The sequence below is a fragment of the Rhagoletis zephyria genome, unplaced genomic scaffold (genome assembly GCF_001687245.7).
Source record: "Rhagoletis zephyria isolate East Lansing unplaced genomic scaffold, Rhagoletis_zephyria_1.1 Rzeph_scaffold_00272, whole genome shotgun sequence".
NCBI classification, from domain to species: Eukaryota; Metazoa; Arthropoda; class Insecta; order Diptera; family Tephritidae; genus Rhagoletis; species Rhagoletis zephyria.
Window position 1 is genome coordinate 70,888 of NW_016157356.1, and position 16,192 is coordinate 87,079.

At 34.3% G+C, this 16,192-nt stretch overlaps 2 protein-coding genes across 16 annotated transcripts in view; one reads left to right on the forward strand and one right to left on the reverse strand.

Annotated features, from left to right (window-relative positions):
* The window catches only part of LOC108358590 (ATP-binding cassette sub-family G member 2-like), a 79,883-nt gene extending 68,541 nt beyond the window's left edge, over positions 1–11,342 (reverse strand). For 7 of the 15 annotated variants that reach the window (XM_017609995.1, XM_017610003.1, XM_017610006.1 and 4 more), the window contains exon 1: positions 11,185–11,342. In XM_017609995.1, coding sequence (XP_017465484.1) covers positions 11,185–11,216 — 32 coding nt within the window. In that variant the 5' untranslated portion in view covers positions 11,217–11,342. Of the gene's footprint in view, positions 1–6,199; positions 6,372–8,158; positions 8,414–9,423; positions 9,514–10,868 lie in introns of those variants that run through there. The other 8 variants (XM_017609999.1, XM_017610000.1, XM_017610009.1 and 5 more) reach the window with 6 other exon arrangements.
* LOC108358592 (uncharacterized) lies at positions 1,652–2,724 on the forward strand. The gene is made up of 2 exons (XM_017610013.1): positions 1,652–2,007; positions 2,162–2,724. Exons 1-2 carry the CDS (start codon positions 1,816–1,818, stop codon positions 2,588–2,590), a joined length of 621 nt encoding a protein of 206 aa, XP_017465502.1. The 5' UTR covers positions 1,652–1,815; the 3' UTR covers positions 2,591–2,724.
* Positions 11,343–16,192: the final 4,850 nt, after the last annotated feature.

Genomic DNA, 16,192 nt, shown 5'->3' on the forward strand with positions numbered 1-16,192 from the left:
ATTGACCTAAATGAAGTTGGTTTTACACAAAGGCATGGTGGCATGATGGGCTAAACGTAAGTTATAGAAGGCTTGTGGCAACCCGCAAAAAAGTCAGACTCACGAACAATGTCGAAGATTTTGAAGCTGCGATAGCCGCAAAACTTCACTGGCAAAAAGAAGTGAAATGGGCAAAGAAAGCTAACTTCGAAGAAGCTATTGCTGAACTGAACAAAAACCCAAATACGAGAGACTCTTGGAGGTTCGTCAACAACCTTAAAGGAAGAAGCAAACACACCAGCCACTAGAGTAGGGAAAATGATGAGGCTTTCTTAACGCTTATCAGAGGCCAGGTAATGGAGAATAATGATGACACAACTCAAAGTTATCTACCATGTGGGCAAAATGATAGGCTTAACTACTCGGTGGAGGAACTAACTCACTTGTTAAAAAAGAAGAAAGGTTCAGCAGGCGGACCGAATAAAATCACGTTTGATATGATAAAAGCTCTTCCCGACGAAACCACAGTCATCCTAGTCAAAGAATTAGAAAACCATGTAAATGAGAATAAGATGGTGGAATCCTGGCGAAGAGTCAAGGTTGTACCCATTCCGAAAGCCAACAGAGACACAGACATTATCACCAATTTTAGACCGATATCTCTGCTGTCTGTAATAGTCAAATGTGCGAACATGCTAGTCCCAGCTAGGCTGACAGAATAAGTTGAAAAGAAAGGGATCATCCCATCCAACAGCTTTGCATACAGGAAAAATAAATCGGCGCCTATGTGTCTAAATCAAGCGCTGCATCAAATAGAATCGCTACGAAAAGAAAATAGAAAGGTCTTTGCTTGCTTACTAGACATTGACAATGCCTACAACTGCGTCAAAACATCGAAGCTGATTAATATTTTACATAGCCACAACCTCAATCTAACGATTTGTAACTGGATCCAAAACTTTCTATCAAAACGTACTCTAACGTTAGGAAGTCACTCGATCACGGCGAAAATGGTCTCCCACAAGGTAGCTGTTTATCGCCGAGTTTGTTTAACATTTACACTAGCGGACTGCACGACTTAAGCGACCACATGACACAGATCCTCCAACATGCCGATGACATTATTTTAATCAGCCACTATGGCTCCGTGCCATCAGCTCTCAATAATCTTAAAACCAAACTTATTGAATTACAATCGCAATGCGAATCCTTAAACCTCAGTTTTAACCTATCTAAAATCCAATTCATACACTTTACTAAAGGGCCAAGAAAGCTATTTGCACTCAACATTATTTCGACCAACATAGAGCAGGCCTTTGAAACTAAAATTTTAGGCAGGATACTCAGGAATCAACCTATTAACCAATATTACAACTATTAAGTCGGGTCTAAATCCTAAAGTAGCACTAAACTTATACAGATCGACATTAAGATCCAAAATATAATACGCCTTTACCACTCTGGCAAATGCACCGAAAAGTTACAGCAACGCGTTATAGTCAATATCTAACAATGCCATTAGAAGGTGTATTGGTGTACCTCCCAGTACTCCTATCCACTCTAGATATGCACTAGCCGGCGACCTACCCCCTAGGCACAGAGCAACCTGGCAAACCGCAAAGGAGCTCATAAAACAATGGGGCTCAAATGTAACGCTCAAAAACCCAACTTAATAACTCTCCACAGATTAACACTAGTTACAGTTTTACGTATAACAAATTCAAAGAAATTATCGAAAACATAAACACGAACACCCAGTTTATAAAGCATGCAAATTTAAAATTAGTTCCACCAAAACTGGGGCACGCAAAGAAAAAATTCTCTGAAAGGCAGCTGATGTCGTTGTACCAGGAGAAGAAAGAAACAATGGAAAAAGAAGGACTCTACCTATTCGCCACTGATGCGTCCATAGCTGATGATTGTGTAGGATGTGCTATCCATGACATATGTAGCGATACATCTTATATGTACAAACTAAATGAAAAATTCTCCTCCACTTTTGGTGAACTCTGTGCCATTAGGCAGGCTGTAAGAATTGGGGCACCGAAATTGCGCATATGGAAACTGTGCATTTAGACATTATTTCGGTTTCAACCGAAACTGTGCATGTATGCTTTATTTCGGTTTTNTCATATGCATTATTTCGTATGCACAGTTTCCATATGCACAATTTCAGGGTGCCGTAAGAATTGCAAAGAGATTGAAACTATCCAGGATAGGTAGTTTTACAGACAGTGCTGCTGCGGTCAAGTTACTGGAGCAGGACTCCACAAACAACTTCGTGGTGGCAGAAGTACATAATGAGGTTTGTAACTCTTCTATTCACGATATCACTATATGCTGGGTACCGAGCCACGTAGGTATTGGCTTCAACGAGAAGGCAGATCTTGCAGCCAAGACTGCAGTAGATAGGGGTTTAGTCATGGAAAGCATGTATACCTTTCAGGAAGCTATCACACGCATTAGAGATAAGATCTGGAATGATTGGAATGTTGAATATCAGAACACATGTCTAGTTAAAGGGAAAACCTTTGCACAAATACAACCGTCAGTGACGCGGACTGCGGACTTCGTGGTTCACGAAAAACCAACACAACCTGCCTCCTTCTGACATCAAAATTCTAAATCGTCTTCTGACTGGGCACACTTATTGTAGATAATATTTAAGTAAATTCAGACATGGTACAACCAGCCTGTGTCATTTTTGTAGCTCTGTTGAAACCGCAAACCACCTTTTGTTTGAATGCCGCAGATTCGCTGTAAAGAGAAGAAGTTTTTATATATTCGATAAATATAACTCCCTTATGGAGTTTTTAAAATCAAAAAATACTAAAGACTATTCGATATTAATTGAATTTATTCATGCTAACAATTTAGATAAATTGATCTAATTTTTGAAGCTGTCCCTTTGGATGTGATTATGCCCTTTTGAAGGACTAGTTAAATTGTAAGTATCAATTCCTTGCAAAAGCCGCTTTGGCTTAAATCCTACACCAAACCTCGACCGCTCCAGGGATCACGCTCCAACATCGCACGTCAGATGACAATTGAAAAAGTTGCCACATCGCTTAATTACACGCCAAACCGCCAGCCACGCAACGTGCACTACTCTACATAAAATTGCAACTATCGGAAGCTTCAATTTCCTGTCGTTTTGTTTGGCTACTGTGGAAAACACACCAAAAAACAAAAATCTGAACAGATGGCGTCACCAGTATCACGACTACCAAAGTCAACAAGAGAGTAACATAACCACAGCTGGAGTAATTTGCCGTGAATTGTGTCGATTCACATTTTCAGTAATAAATTGATTAGACTGTTGAATAACCTGCTATTTTAGGACCTACATAAAGGATCCTTTGCCAGCAACGAAACTGCCTTCCTGAGGAAAGCAGTCTGTCATAGCACAAAAAAAAAATATCATCGAGTAGAATGCAAAAAAGAATTAAACACATCTATTGAGCTGTTCGTGCGTGATGTGGTTATGAAAACATTAAATAACTAATTTTTGTATATAACAGATAAGATTATCGGTTATTAAAAAACACTTAGTAAAATTTTTAAGTTAAATAAGCATCTTGGTGTTATTTTTTGAAGACTTCTGAAGGGAAATAGTCTTATTCGATCAAAAAGTAATTATTTTTAACGATTTTATAGCAATTCAACGAGAAAATGTATTTTCCCCATGTAAAATACATGGGAAACTTCAAAGCCTCGGCGGTACGGGTAAATATTAACCAATTTCAAAATAAAAAGATACGTATCTCCTTATTTTTTATATTCTTCAGTTCTGTAGGGTGGCTGGAGGAAAAAATGCTGGGCCAGCCTAATGTACATACATATGTACATATGTACATAAATACGGCAGAAAACGAGAACTATTTAATCATTTTCAAATCAAACAATGCTCAATATTTTTAAAATTCCTTTTATAATATAAACTCAAATAAGGAATCATACTAATATTATAAATGTGAAAGTTTGTATGTTTGTGTGTTTTGGGTATTTGCGAAACCATCATGCGGAAACCACTGAACGGATTTGCATGGAATTTTGTACACAGATAGCTCATGGCCGAGATTGGACAATAGGTTGCGTTTTTTAAGAGTTGCCACCTGTTAAAAAAAGGTAAATTAATTTAATACGCGGAAATTACTGAACTGATTTGCATGAAATTTTGCATACAGATAGCTTATTACCTACATTGGAAAATAGCTTACTTTTTTTAAGAGTTGCCACCTGTTAAAAAGTTGAATTAAATTAATACGCGGAAATGACTGAACTGATTTGCATGAAAGTTTGCACGCAGATAGTTTACGACCTATATTGCCAAATAGGATAAATTTTGCAATTTTTTGTTGGTTTATGACCTGGATTGAAAAATAGGCTACTTCCTTAACCGGTTTCCTGATCAGAACAACATTTGGCACACTTGCTACGCATGGTCTTTCATTGACCACGAAAAAAGATGCATATAAAACACTTCAGCGAAGAAAGACTCTTAACAAAGTTGACGGCGAAGAAAGACGCGTTAAAATATTTGACGGCGAAGAAGGACGCGGGTGTAACAGTATGTAAATTTCCCAAGGAGTTTTGGGGAATGATGCTGAAGCGTCAGTCCTTGGCCAGGTATAAATCGATGTTTACGCGTCTTTCTTCGCCGTCAGCTAGGTTACACTCTGCATATCTCTGGAGGTGTTTATTGCAGAGGTCTGGAACTTACCGATATGTGCATACAAAATTAATTCCATATTTAGAAAGTCAATAAAGTATTGGCTTTCTCCTGGAAATTTAATTTATAATCTTATAACTCGAGTCTACAAATCCCGCAGTTTCTTTAATGTTATACTAATTCTCATTGACAGCCCTATTGCAATATTTACTTTATCTTATCAATTTACTTAAACTGCAATTTTCAAACAGGTAACAACTTTCAAATTTTTTCTTCTATATTTTAAGTTAGACCTCTAGCAATACATCGGCGAAAATTGCATTCGATTCCATGAATTAGTTTTCGAGTGATGCGCGTATAAACATACAGACAGACAGACAAACATTCTAAAAGTTGTTTATTTGACTTCTGTTGCTCTAATAAAGATCCCATATAAATTTTTTCTTTAATATCTAAGTAAAATGGACACACATCGGCCTGTTACAATTTTATTATACATATGTATGGATATTATATATGATTCCATGTGCTTTGACACTTAAATTTAAGATTTTTCAAAAAGTGGAGTTAATCGATTTGATAACTTAGGCATTCATTTAGCGCATTTCGTTGTCTCGTATTTCGTACATACATATATTGCATTTGTCTTCTTTGTTTTGATTACACTCATACTTATGCATGTTTCGTACTTTGGCATGGTATATTCTGCTCTTTCCTCCATTTGCCTTTGTTTATTTTTTGATTTTATTTGTTGCACTCATACTTGTAGAACCAGTATGACAGCCGAGTACTGAGGGGGTGTATTTTTGATAATTTGGCGTTGGAGGTTGTGCGCTATCACGTATTCTAAGTGCACTTATGAATGTATGGCTACATGTATGTACATGACAACAATTTTATTGGGGCTAGTATAGATGAGAGCTAAAGCTACTCGCATTCGTCGTGCTTCTATCACTAAATATTACTGTTTTTCTCGTACTGCAATTAATGGGAATGCATTCACTGAGTGAATGCATGCATGCCAAACAATTCGATTTGGTAATCACAAACATTTCCTTGGACGGTAAGTAGAAAGAAGTTTGGGTTTTGCACATGTGCATACATATGTATGTACTTACTTATGTACATATGTATATAAATACATACAAATGTAAATAGATTGTGGCCTTGATCTGACTTATCAAAATCTCAAAAGTGGAGCACATATTTTAATTTTTCGCTTTATTTGTGAATACTGGATTTTCGAGGAGGAAAAACATACCGTATGTAGCGATATGTATGTATGTGTAAACATGTGGGTACCTTTTCGCTTGATTCGTTCTACACCTTAAATTTTTATAAAATAAACATTTATGCTCGCTGTTAAAGACTCTTATACATTTTCATTTTATCATCTAGCTGGGAAAGCCGAAGTTTTGACCATATTTGAATTTCAAAACGCCAGTACTCTATTCGCTGAGGATTGTGAGTTCTAAAATAAAGTCGCGAGCCACCGATCGCTTAAATTTGCATCTCATTTAGTACTGCTTAGTTCAATTTTTTATGTACCTTCATATGTAAGTTCTCACGCTCAATGCATACTTATACTCTTCAACATAAATTTACATTTGTTATTTTTAATGTAGTCTGCACTTGCCATCAGTTATTTTAAATAAAACGTTCGATGAATTTGTACGTTTATACATGGACATGTTTACCCTTTAGGGAACTCGACTAACTACTATAAATGAACTATAAGTTCACTATTTATCAATTAGGGGTGACTACGCCTCGATTACTTTATGTTGCTTTCACTTGACAACTTTTACATGATGATGTCGCAATAAAGTAAGTTTGTTTTCAGCTTACTACGAACCGGTTATTAATAATTTCACTTGTAGTGTGCCAATTAATAGAATGTTTTTGGTACTCTCGGTTTTTAATCTTATATGCATGCTAACTATTTAGTTAGTATGTATTAAGACCTCTAAAGATGTGCTATTAACATACATACATTCATCCATATGTACGTGTGTACATACATATGAGTCAGAATTTCTGAAACGGGCCACTTCAATTATGTGATATCTTATTTTCAGTCAGCAGTGGTATTTTTTCATAGCTATTGACAATGCAAAAAAATGTCTAACTTTTATTTTACAAAAAAAAAAATCTTATATATCGATAGGTTAACGTGGTCCAAAGTTATGCGGTAACATATATAAAAAAAATATTCCGACGAATTCATAGGAGGAGGAGGTCCTTTTTGTGAAGTCGGTTAAAATTATAGTTCTTCAATTCATTTATTGAACATATATCTCTAATATTCAGAAAACAATGAACTCATTAGCATGAAAATATTTGCATATATTGCGGACAATACTCTATACGGAGTATATTTATGTTATCTTTAAATACAACAAACGAAATCGGTTGACATAGTCCTAAGTGACGCGGTTACATAAAAAAGAGAAATATTCCGACGAATTGATAACTCCTCATTTTTTTAAGCTGTTTAAAAAAGGCTTTAAGAAAATATTCATACAATAAGGCCGTTCATTCTATGGATAAAAGCCGATAGGTGCAGCAGGCATTTGTTTACTATTGTGCTTTGACATTTTGTCGTAACGCATATTAGTTTTACATCAGGATTTCTGTTAGTTAATGTAGGAACTTTAATGCATGTGAAACTGCGTTTTGTTTGTGTAAATAACACGAAGGCACAAAAGCCAGCACTTAAAAATTATTTGTTTTCATATTCATATAGACTTACAAAGAAATTTTCGCACTTGTTCGCTATTTTCCCTTTTTATAATGTATGTAATACTATTTCAAAATCTTACTAAATGAATTGGTTAACTACATAGTTTCTAAGTATTCTTTATTTATATTTCTGTAAGGAATGTTACATTTTCAAGATTAAAACGATTTCTGAGAATTAAACTTAGGTTCCACCTGAAATTTTCATCTGAAATTTACCCTAATTCTTCCTACCCACGATTGTGATATTTAAGAGATGTCATGTATCCCATATCTTTACATATGGCGTGAAAATTTCGTTCAAATTCTAATATTTAACTTTTATGCAATTTTTTCTACCGGGTGTATACATACTTAGTTAATAGTTGTTGTAATGGGAATATAAATGTTTATGACTATCTTTTAGGCGACCGAATTCTATAACTCACTCTCTTCTTCATGCAGTATATTATGTTGCATCTACGTACAATTGATTAGATGTGTTCTCTCTTTGTGCTTTAAGTATTTGAACCTAAGTACAAATGTACGGAATAAACAGAAGAAATCGGATTTTCTAGCTATCCGCAAAAAAAGGCACGCTAATAAATTTACACATATGAATCCATGAATGTATGTATGGTAATGTACATATGTATGTATGTATGTACTTGCAAGGCCTCTTTTTGCTTTAAGTGTTCTATGACTCTCCCATTCTATATTTATATATATTCTCTCGCGTATGTATTTGTATAGATATGAAATTACATACTTTCATATGTACGTACTTACATACATGGGCGTTCGCAGGTACGAGCGGGGCAGACGGCGCCCCCACCCCTACATTCCAAAGTTTCATTGTAAGATTCATTTTATGAATTCATAATCAATTTCCAATTAAAAAAATGTATGCAATAAATTAAAAGTTTGGGTCTCTTCACATCCATTTCGGTAGTTTTGGTAAACTGCTGGTTGTTCCTCGATAATTTTATCAAATGTGAACGTCCTTTTCAGCTTACCTTTGTTAGTCTGATAAACAGTCATTTACTTAAAAAAAGGTAAAATAATTGTTATCTTTTAATAATTTCTCTTAGTTTGTACTTGAATTTAGGTCTAGGTATGCTTAGCTTTCGCAGAGGCTTTGTAGAAAAAACAAAAAAGGAATCATCACTAAAACAATTTATCGGTTTGCAGAAGACACTCGAAGACTATTGTTTAAAACAAGTAATAATCGGATCTAAACCAAATTAGGGTGGGATCAACCACCTTTCCTTTAAAAAAGAATTATCGAAATCGGTTATGCCGTAACATATGTACATAAAAAAAAAGTATTCCGACGAATAGATAACCTCCTCCTTTTTTTATTCCGTTAAAAATAATGAAAAAATTATGATTTCGGTGCAAAGACTAAGTCGCATTTAAAATTTGCATGCAATTAAGGTAACAAACAAATTTGTATTTTAACTATTCAATAAGTTCATAAAAAACTTTGTGCAATAAAAATACCTTTGTAGGCCTCGGTGCAACTCAATTGTTACAATAACAAGTAATTTTTAAGCAAAAAACACAACCAGCTTCAATCCTCATATACAAATTTAGAGGTACCGTTATTTTCTTCATGACCCAATGATCGGATCTAAACCAACAAATAATGAGGTAAATTATTATAAATTTTTAATAGCTATAATTTAACAATTCTAATAAAATTTACATTAAAAAGATCTCACTCCCCATAAATTATGCTCTGCGTACGCCTATGCTTACATACGTACATGCATCTTTACATATATGTATACAGCCATTCATAGGTTATTCACTATGTCCAGAAAAACATGTTCAAACTAAAAGTACTGAAGGTTATTCACTATGTCCCGAAAAACATGTTGCAAACTAAAAGTACTGAACAACGTTAAATCTCTTCACATAATTCATACCACTAGTTTGGAATTAAGTTACAATTCTTATGTATGTATGTATGTATGTACAATCATATGTAAATTAACATTTGTGTGGGCATAGATACATACATACATACATATGTACATGAATATATGTACCTATAACTATTTATTCGTGAAGTGCCTAGAAATTTAACGCGTCTTATCGCTATAGACCGGTAAATAGTAACGTATGTACATATGCTGCTACTTTTGGGTATTGGTTTAGGTTATTATTAAGTATTAGTGGAATTCGCGCTTCTGTGTATTCGCTGTATCCTGCGTAAGTGTAACTGTCCTGCAGAAAATCTGACTAGCCTAGAAGCGAGCGTAGAACTAGACCTTTTGCCCACAGTACCAGTTCTAGCTCAATACCCAAGCAATGCTTTCAACTGTCCAGTTTTACATGGCGATATCATTGGCGGTGGCAATTGTCGCCCATTGCATTACTTTGCAACCAGTTTTTAACCGGTTCCATTTTGGACAGTTTTTTTTATAAGAAAACGTTTTTGCGAATCGATATTTGGACATTTGTTTTCGTTTTTTCTTTTCTTTTACAGATTCCGTTTTTGTTACATATTTTATTAAAAAAAAAATATTGTAAGCTGCACGCAACAATTTAAATTCATTAAATTTGAAAACTCACAACTGCCTCCACCGCGATTTGAACTCGCGACCAAGGATGGTTGAGTCGGAGGTCTTCTCGCTGAGCTACTTTCGTATTGTACGAGTAGTGAGCATTTGCACATATACACCGCAAGTTTCAACTGTCCCGCTCTGCATTCCTCTTGCACTAGTTCAGAGATAGTTCTGAGATATGTAGTTCGGAACTAGCGCTTTGTCAGACTGTCCCTAAATTTTACTGCAGGGTGGTTGAGCGTATGGTTGTTGTTGCATGTGTATTTGATGTACCGCTAGCAACAACAAATCACACGCTCATGCAGTTACAGTTACACAAAATACAACGCATACACAAAAGAGCGAATTCCCCTATTGTTACCCTGCAAAAAACTGTGCGACTAATCTCTAAAGAGAGTATTCCGAGATTACTCTCAATCGGGTGCAATTGGGCATTAATTTGTCCCAACTAGTCTCATACGGGTACTAGTGGAGGTCAATTAGTCTCGACTCATCCCTTATGGGTATAATTGGAGATCAATTAGTCCCCAACTCATCTCTAACGGGTACTATTAACGATTTAATGATATGTACGCACTTAGTCAATGAAATGTCATGTGCGGCGTTGGCACACAGAGAGAGTATTCGCCTAACAAAACTGAGCACCCCGGTTCGAATCTCAGCTGGCGCAAATTTTTATTTTTATTTTTTAAAAGTGACTAGTCGCTTTTAATACCCATTCGGGTATAAAGGTGAACAATTAGTCTCTTCATAGGACATGCTCGAACAAAAGCGATCAGTTCATTCCATATAAAGAGATCAAAAGTGGTANATCGTTGAGCTGATTGCATATTTAGCACATACATATGTACATATGTAGCAAACAAACACCTCTTGCTCCTATGCGTATGTTATTTGTTTTACTTCATTGACTTTAAATAACACACTTTTTAAGGCATAATTCAATCTATATTTTATTACTACTTTAGTGAAAGTCTACGAGTATAGCGCCCCGAATTGTTTTTGAAATTTTTCATCAGCAAACACTTCCGAATACGTATTTGTAAATACAGCACTGTTTATGTATTTTAGTACACATAGACATGCATGGAAGGATGCAGACGAGTGAGGCTGCTAATATTTCGCGCGCGTATTTGGGTTGATAAGAATATGGTTTGTAGTTTTTCTTTTAATCGTGTATTAACTTCTTTACAGTACCGATTGCGAACAATGAACTTTTGTCTTATTTATGTATTTACATACAACCGTCTGCGCTTTTGTTTCACACTTTTCATCAGTTAAAGGCAAAGTATCTTTCAAAATCACTTATCGAAAATATTCTACACTAATTTTTAGGTTGCACCGCGACTACCACGTCCGACACCTCTCAACGAATTCTCACAGACTGACTTTAATCTGCGACGTAGACTGCCAGTCAACTACCCCTGGTTGCAAGTCAGACAGCTTAAGCACTCACAATCAGTTACGTTATACACCATACATTTCGATGGTCTTCTGCAATAACAGCACAGCTCGAAACTCAAAAAAACAAAACCCTTACTACTGTTAAGGGCCTCATGGCCCTAGTCCTTGTCTCATCCATGTTTAATCCTTACTGCTTACTTAAATAATCCTTGCTACTTGCTTTGGTAAGGATTATACGTGTATTACACAAGGATTAGAGACATGGGTCACTTAACAGTATTGAGGGTTTTTTTTTTGTTAGTTTTGAGTTGTGTCTTTATTGCAGGGGACTACGGTTTGAACATGTACACATTTTGTATAAAACACTGAGAACGAGAGAGCAGTGTATTTCTAGAGAATGGTTGCTGTTAAATACAGCACCATTTTATGCTAAGCTACTGTTACATATTAGCTCGTGGCTCTCTCCGGGAACATTTTATTACTATGCACTGTGGGGAATTTGGCAAATTTTTTGGCAAAAATTAACTAAGGCGAAACAAGTAGATGATTTATAAAGACATACGTTTTTTATTGATTGGCATATCATTTCCTCTATTTGTGTAAAATATTATTTAATTACTTTATTGAAAAAGTTTTAATGCAGTTTTTTTCCGAATATTTGTTAAAAAAAAAATGTCTATTAGTTATAAAAACTACTTATACAGTGGCTATTTTTGAAAAATATTGCCAAACTCCATTAATTTCAATTGAAAACCTGAAAGTTTTTTTTAAGTCTACATGCAGATGAAAACAAAATAATAAATAACAAAAGTCAAGCTTCGCATTAAACAGCAGTTATTCTCACCAATATGGAAGTTATCAAACCGCGTGTATTTCTGTCATGAAAAACAGCTTCATATATTGCCTACATATAACATATTATTTTGGCGCTTACACATTTGATAAGTGTTTGGCCGAGCTTCTCATCCAATATGTGGTGTACGTTTTCATGTTGTTACACAAATAGAGGGACCTACAGTTTTACCCTAGGGTTTGCCAATTCCTGTCGCTACTAGAAAAAACGTTTGATAATTTAGATGTTGCTCGGACCAGAGATCTGATTCTGTGGAGTGGTAGTATGCACCTCTAACCACTCAGCCACAGTCGCCGGCAATGCAATGAAGTATTCTTTGTTAAATAACAAACATAAAAAACTAATTATTACACATGCGAAAGTGGACTTACATATGTCAAATGTACCATAATGCTATAGGAAACTCCAGACATTTACGGTAAAGCATTAAGATATGTACTACATTTCGCACACGTTCTTTCAAAATGTATTAACTAAAAATTTTCCATTTGTCAGAAAACAGAAAAACAAGTAATACATATGAGAGTGATAGATTTTATATCTACTTGCATATGTATTCAGTAAATTACTCGCACCACAAAATGTTGCTTAAAACTCTGCTGGAAGGCAAAACGAGTATTTTTAATGCCTAATATCCAAAATGGCGAATTTTTAGTTAATATCAATTTTTCGTTTAAAAGTACGTCAACACGATAATTTGTGTGTTCTTCAAATTAAGTAATCACAACTACAACGAAGGCAATTCAAAGTACATTCATATGTACACTTTTTAGAAATCAATGAGGCCCCCTTGTCCCGAAGGGTGCTTCATCCCTTTAGTCGGCAAAAAATTTCCCTTCAGGATACATATGGTTTAACCCAAAAGCCCATCCAATCATTCTTCATGTTCTTCTTTTGTCATCATAATTTAGCGATCTGAGCTAAGGATTCAGAAAATAATTTGTCGTACGTTAACTTTCTAATAGCCGGAACACAATGAAAACGACGAGCTATTTACCACAGCTGTCAAATTATTTTTCCACGTATTCTTATGTTAATAATTATTTTGGCGCCGACAGGGCTACGCGACGACTGTGGTTGTGGCCGGAATAGATCTATTTCTATTTTTCCAACGACAAATAAGGTTCTTCCTCTTCTTTTAGGTCAAACTCATGCAAATTTATGATGTCGCTCCGCGTTTAAAAAATTCATGTCACCATCGACAAAGCGTTTAGATAATGAAGATAACAAATTGGAAGCTGTGGCCCGTAGCTTCTGGCAAAATATTTTTTTCATTTTCACTTTTAATTCAACATATTTTGATAAAAAAAAATACTGATAAAACAAAATATTTCACACAAACAACAAAAAATATAATCGATAATCGCATGAGGCTATTGCCTGAAAATTTTAGCACTTAGTGGCATTGTGCTACTATGATAGCACGGCCCAGTAATCATAGTCAACTTATGTACAGTATACTGCATCACTCCCCATTCAAAAAAAACATTGGTACTGTTTTCCACTAGAATTATAAAATCTATTACATTTTAAGACTTCCACCAAAATACCTCGCAAAAATATTAAGATTTACGTGAGCTGAACTGATTTGAAAATACCTCCAAAAATTGAGTTTTTTATTAATTATAAGTTTTTTTTAGATTTCTTTTTTTGAATATACCTCAGATTACTAAACAGTTTAAGCTTATAAAGTTTGCATACAAAAATTTAGAAAAATTTTTCTACGGAATCATAATAATGAGATTTTTGATGCTATGTTTGACCTTTTTTCAAAGACTGGTTTAAGAAAAACTTGAATAACTCTGCCAAAACCTTACCAATTTAGACTTATGAGGTATCGTTGGTAAGGTATTTTCTCTCCCTTTTAATTTCTTTGCGAATAAGCTCATTCAAAGCATGAAGAGGAAGGTAAGATAAACGCGTGTAATTCCATGTTGAATTAAGATGTGTTGGTATTTGATAAAAAAAAATTTAGGATGTGAATGAGTTTTTTTGCAAAGAAATAAAGAGGGTGCGAAAATACCTCTCCACTGATACCTCATAAGTCTATATCGGTAAAGCAGTTATTCTAGTTTTTCTTACACAAATCTTTGAAAAAAGTTAAAAAACAGCATCAAAAATCTCATTATTATGGTTCCGTGGAAAATTTGTTTTTAATATTTTTATGAAAACTTTTTAAGCTTACGCTGTTTAGTAATTTGGGGGGATTTTTTCCAGATTTTTGGAATCTATAAAAAACCTTGAAATTTGTACGAAAGTTTGTTGAAATTTTTTTTAATATTGCAAAAATTTGGAAACTTGGATTTACACGGGTTTTCTTAGAGAATTAACTATATTTTTATAAAAAAAAAATAACCAAAATTAAATAACAACGAAAATAATACGTTAAAACTTGGCAAAAAGTGGTTCGGCTATAATTTTTTGACCACAATATGATCTGAACACCTACAACTGCAAGAAAACGTGGTAGTTTCGGTGCCTAGTTGAAGGCGTCGTAAAAAAGAGGCAGGCCAATCTTCATGGAAGAGAGAACGCGAAAAACTAAAAAAAGACAGCTATGTAAAAGTTACTTGTTTCAAAACTTGCTATATTAAATTTTTATATATAAAATTTACAAAAACTACCACACTTCGATTTTGTTTTTTAATATTATTAGGCTCTTGTTTATTCAAATTTTCAGATAATAAAGAGAAATATGCATACAATTTGGAAGTTACTTGTTGTTGTGGTCGTTTTTTTTTTAAATTTATGGCTACTATTATAAAATAAACGCTGTTTGCAAGGGGACTACCCATTTGTGCAATATTAAACAAAAAATCAGCAAACTTTCGTAAAATTTTCGAACTTTTAAAGATTCTAAAAAATCAATCCAAATTTTTAACCATGAAACTCGTACTTTATTCTACTAGAATTCAATGGGCTACAAAACTGCATACTCAGAGTTTGATTTAAAAACTCGAAATTTTAACGAAAGTTTGTTGATTTTTTTTGTTAATTGCATACATTTTTACTCGATTGGTATATTTGTACAGATTTGTACATTTGTATATTGGGCTATTGGTAAAAAAAAAATGGATTTTTTTTTTTAGTCAAAAGATCTGTACAGCGATGTTCCATTGAAAAATCTCAATAAAATAATTTTCGTGATTGGGATAAAGAAAAATATTTTGGGTGTTTACACAATTAGGATACGATTTGCACCAAATTCTGGCAAATACCCAACAGTGTGAAACTGCCTTTAAACTTGTATTTATACGCATATTCTTAAAGAATGAACTAAAAAAACTATCCAAAACTAAATAACAGCAAAAATAATATTTTAAAACTTGTGAAAATTAGGTGTGGTTGACTATGATTACTCGGCCGTGCTATCATAGTAGCGCAATGCCAGTAAGCGCAATATATTTTCGTACATAGTACTAATGCAGACACATGTTTTTTTAAATTCGTACAACATACGAATATTTTCGTACAATATACTAAATTAGTAGAAGTTTAATATTTCATCATATTGTTATGTACCGCGTGTCATTGTGAAATTATTGGTCGGCTGCTGAGAGACGTATAATATAATTTTAAACGTTTTAAAAAGGGATTTGCTGGATAAAAATATAATACAAAATTATTGAGCCTTGCGCTGCAATGTGGGACTTCATAAATAGGCTATTTGATCGGTTATCTATCAACGGCAAGCCCAAGCCAGGAACAGACGCACTACTTAATGAAATTAAAAGCAACTACATGTATAATTTTTCACTAAAACTTGCCTTTTAGACGCCTTATAATTTTGATTTAATTTATAGTCGTGAAGGAAGCAAACACACAAGAAGCTGCGAATCTTCCAAGTACCTCCACATAAAAGTATTTAGTGTCTAAGAAAGCAAACCTAGCATTTTTTATATCTTTTCATATTTGGTATCTTATTATATTTAATAAGAGTTTTGTTGAGTTTTCATAATTTAACACTTTGCATCAATATACTTTATTGAACCT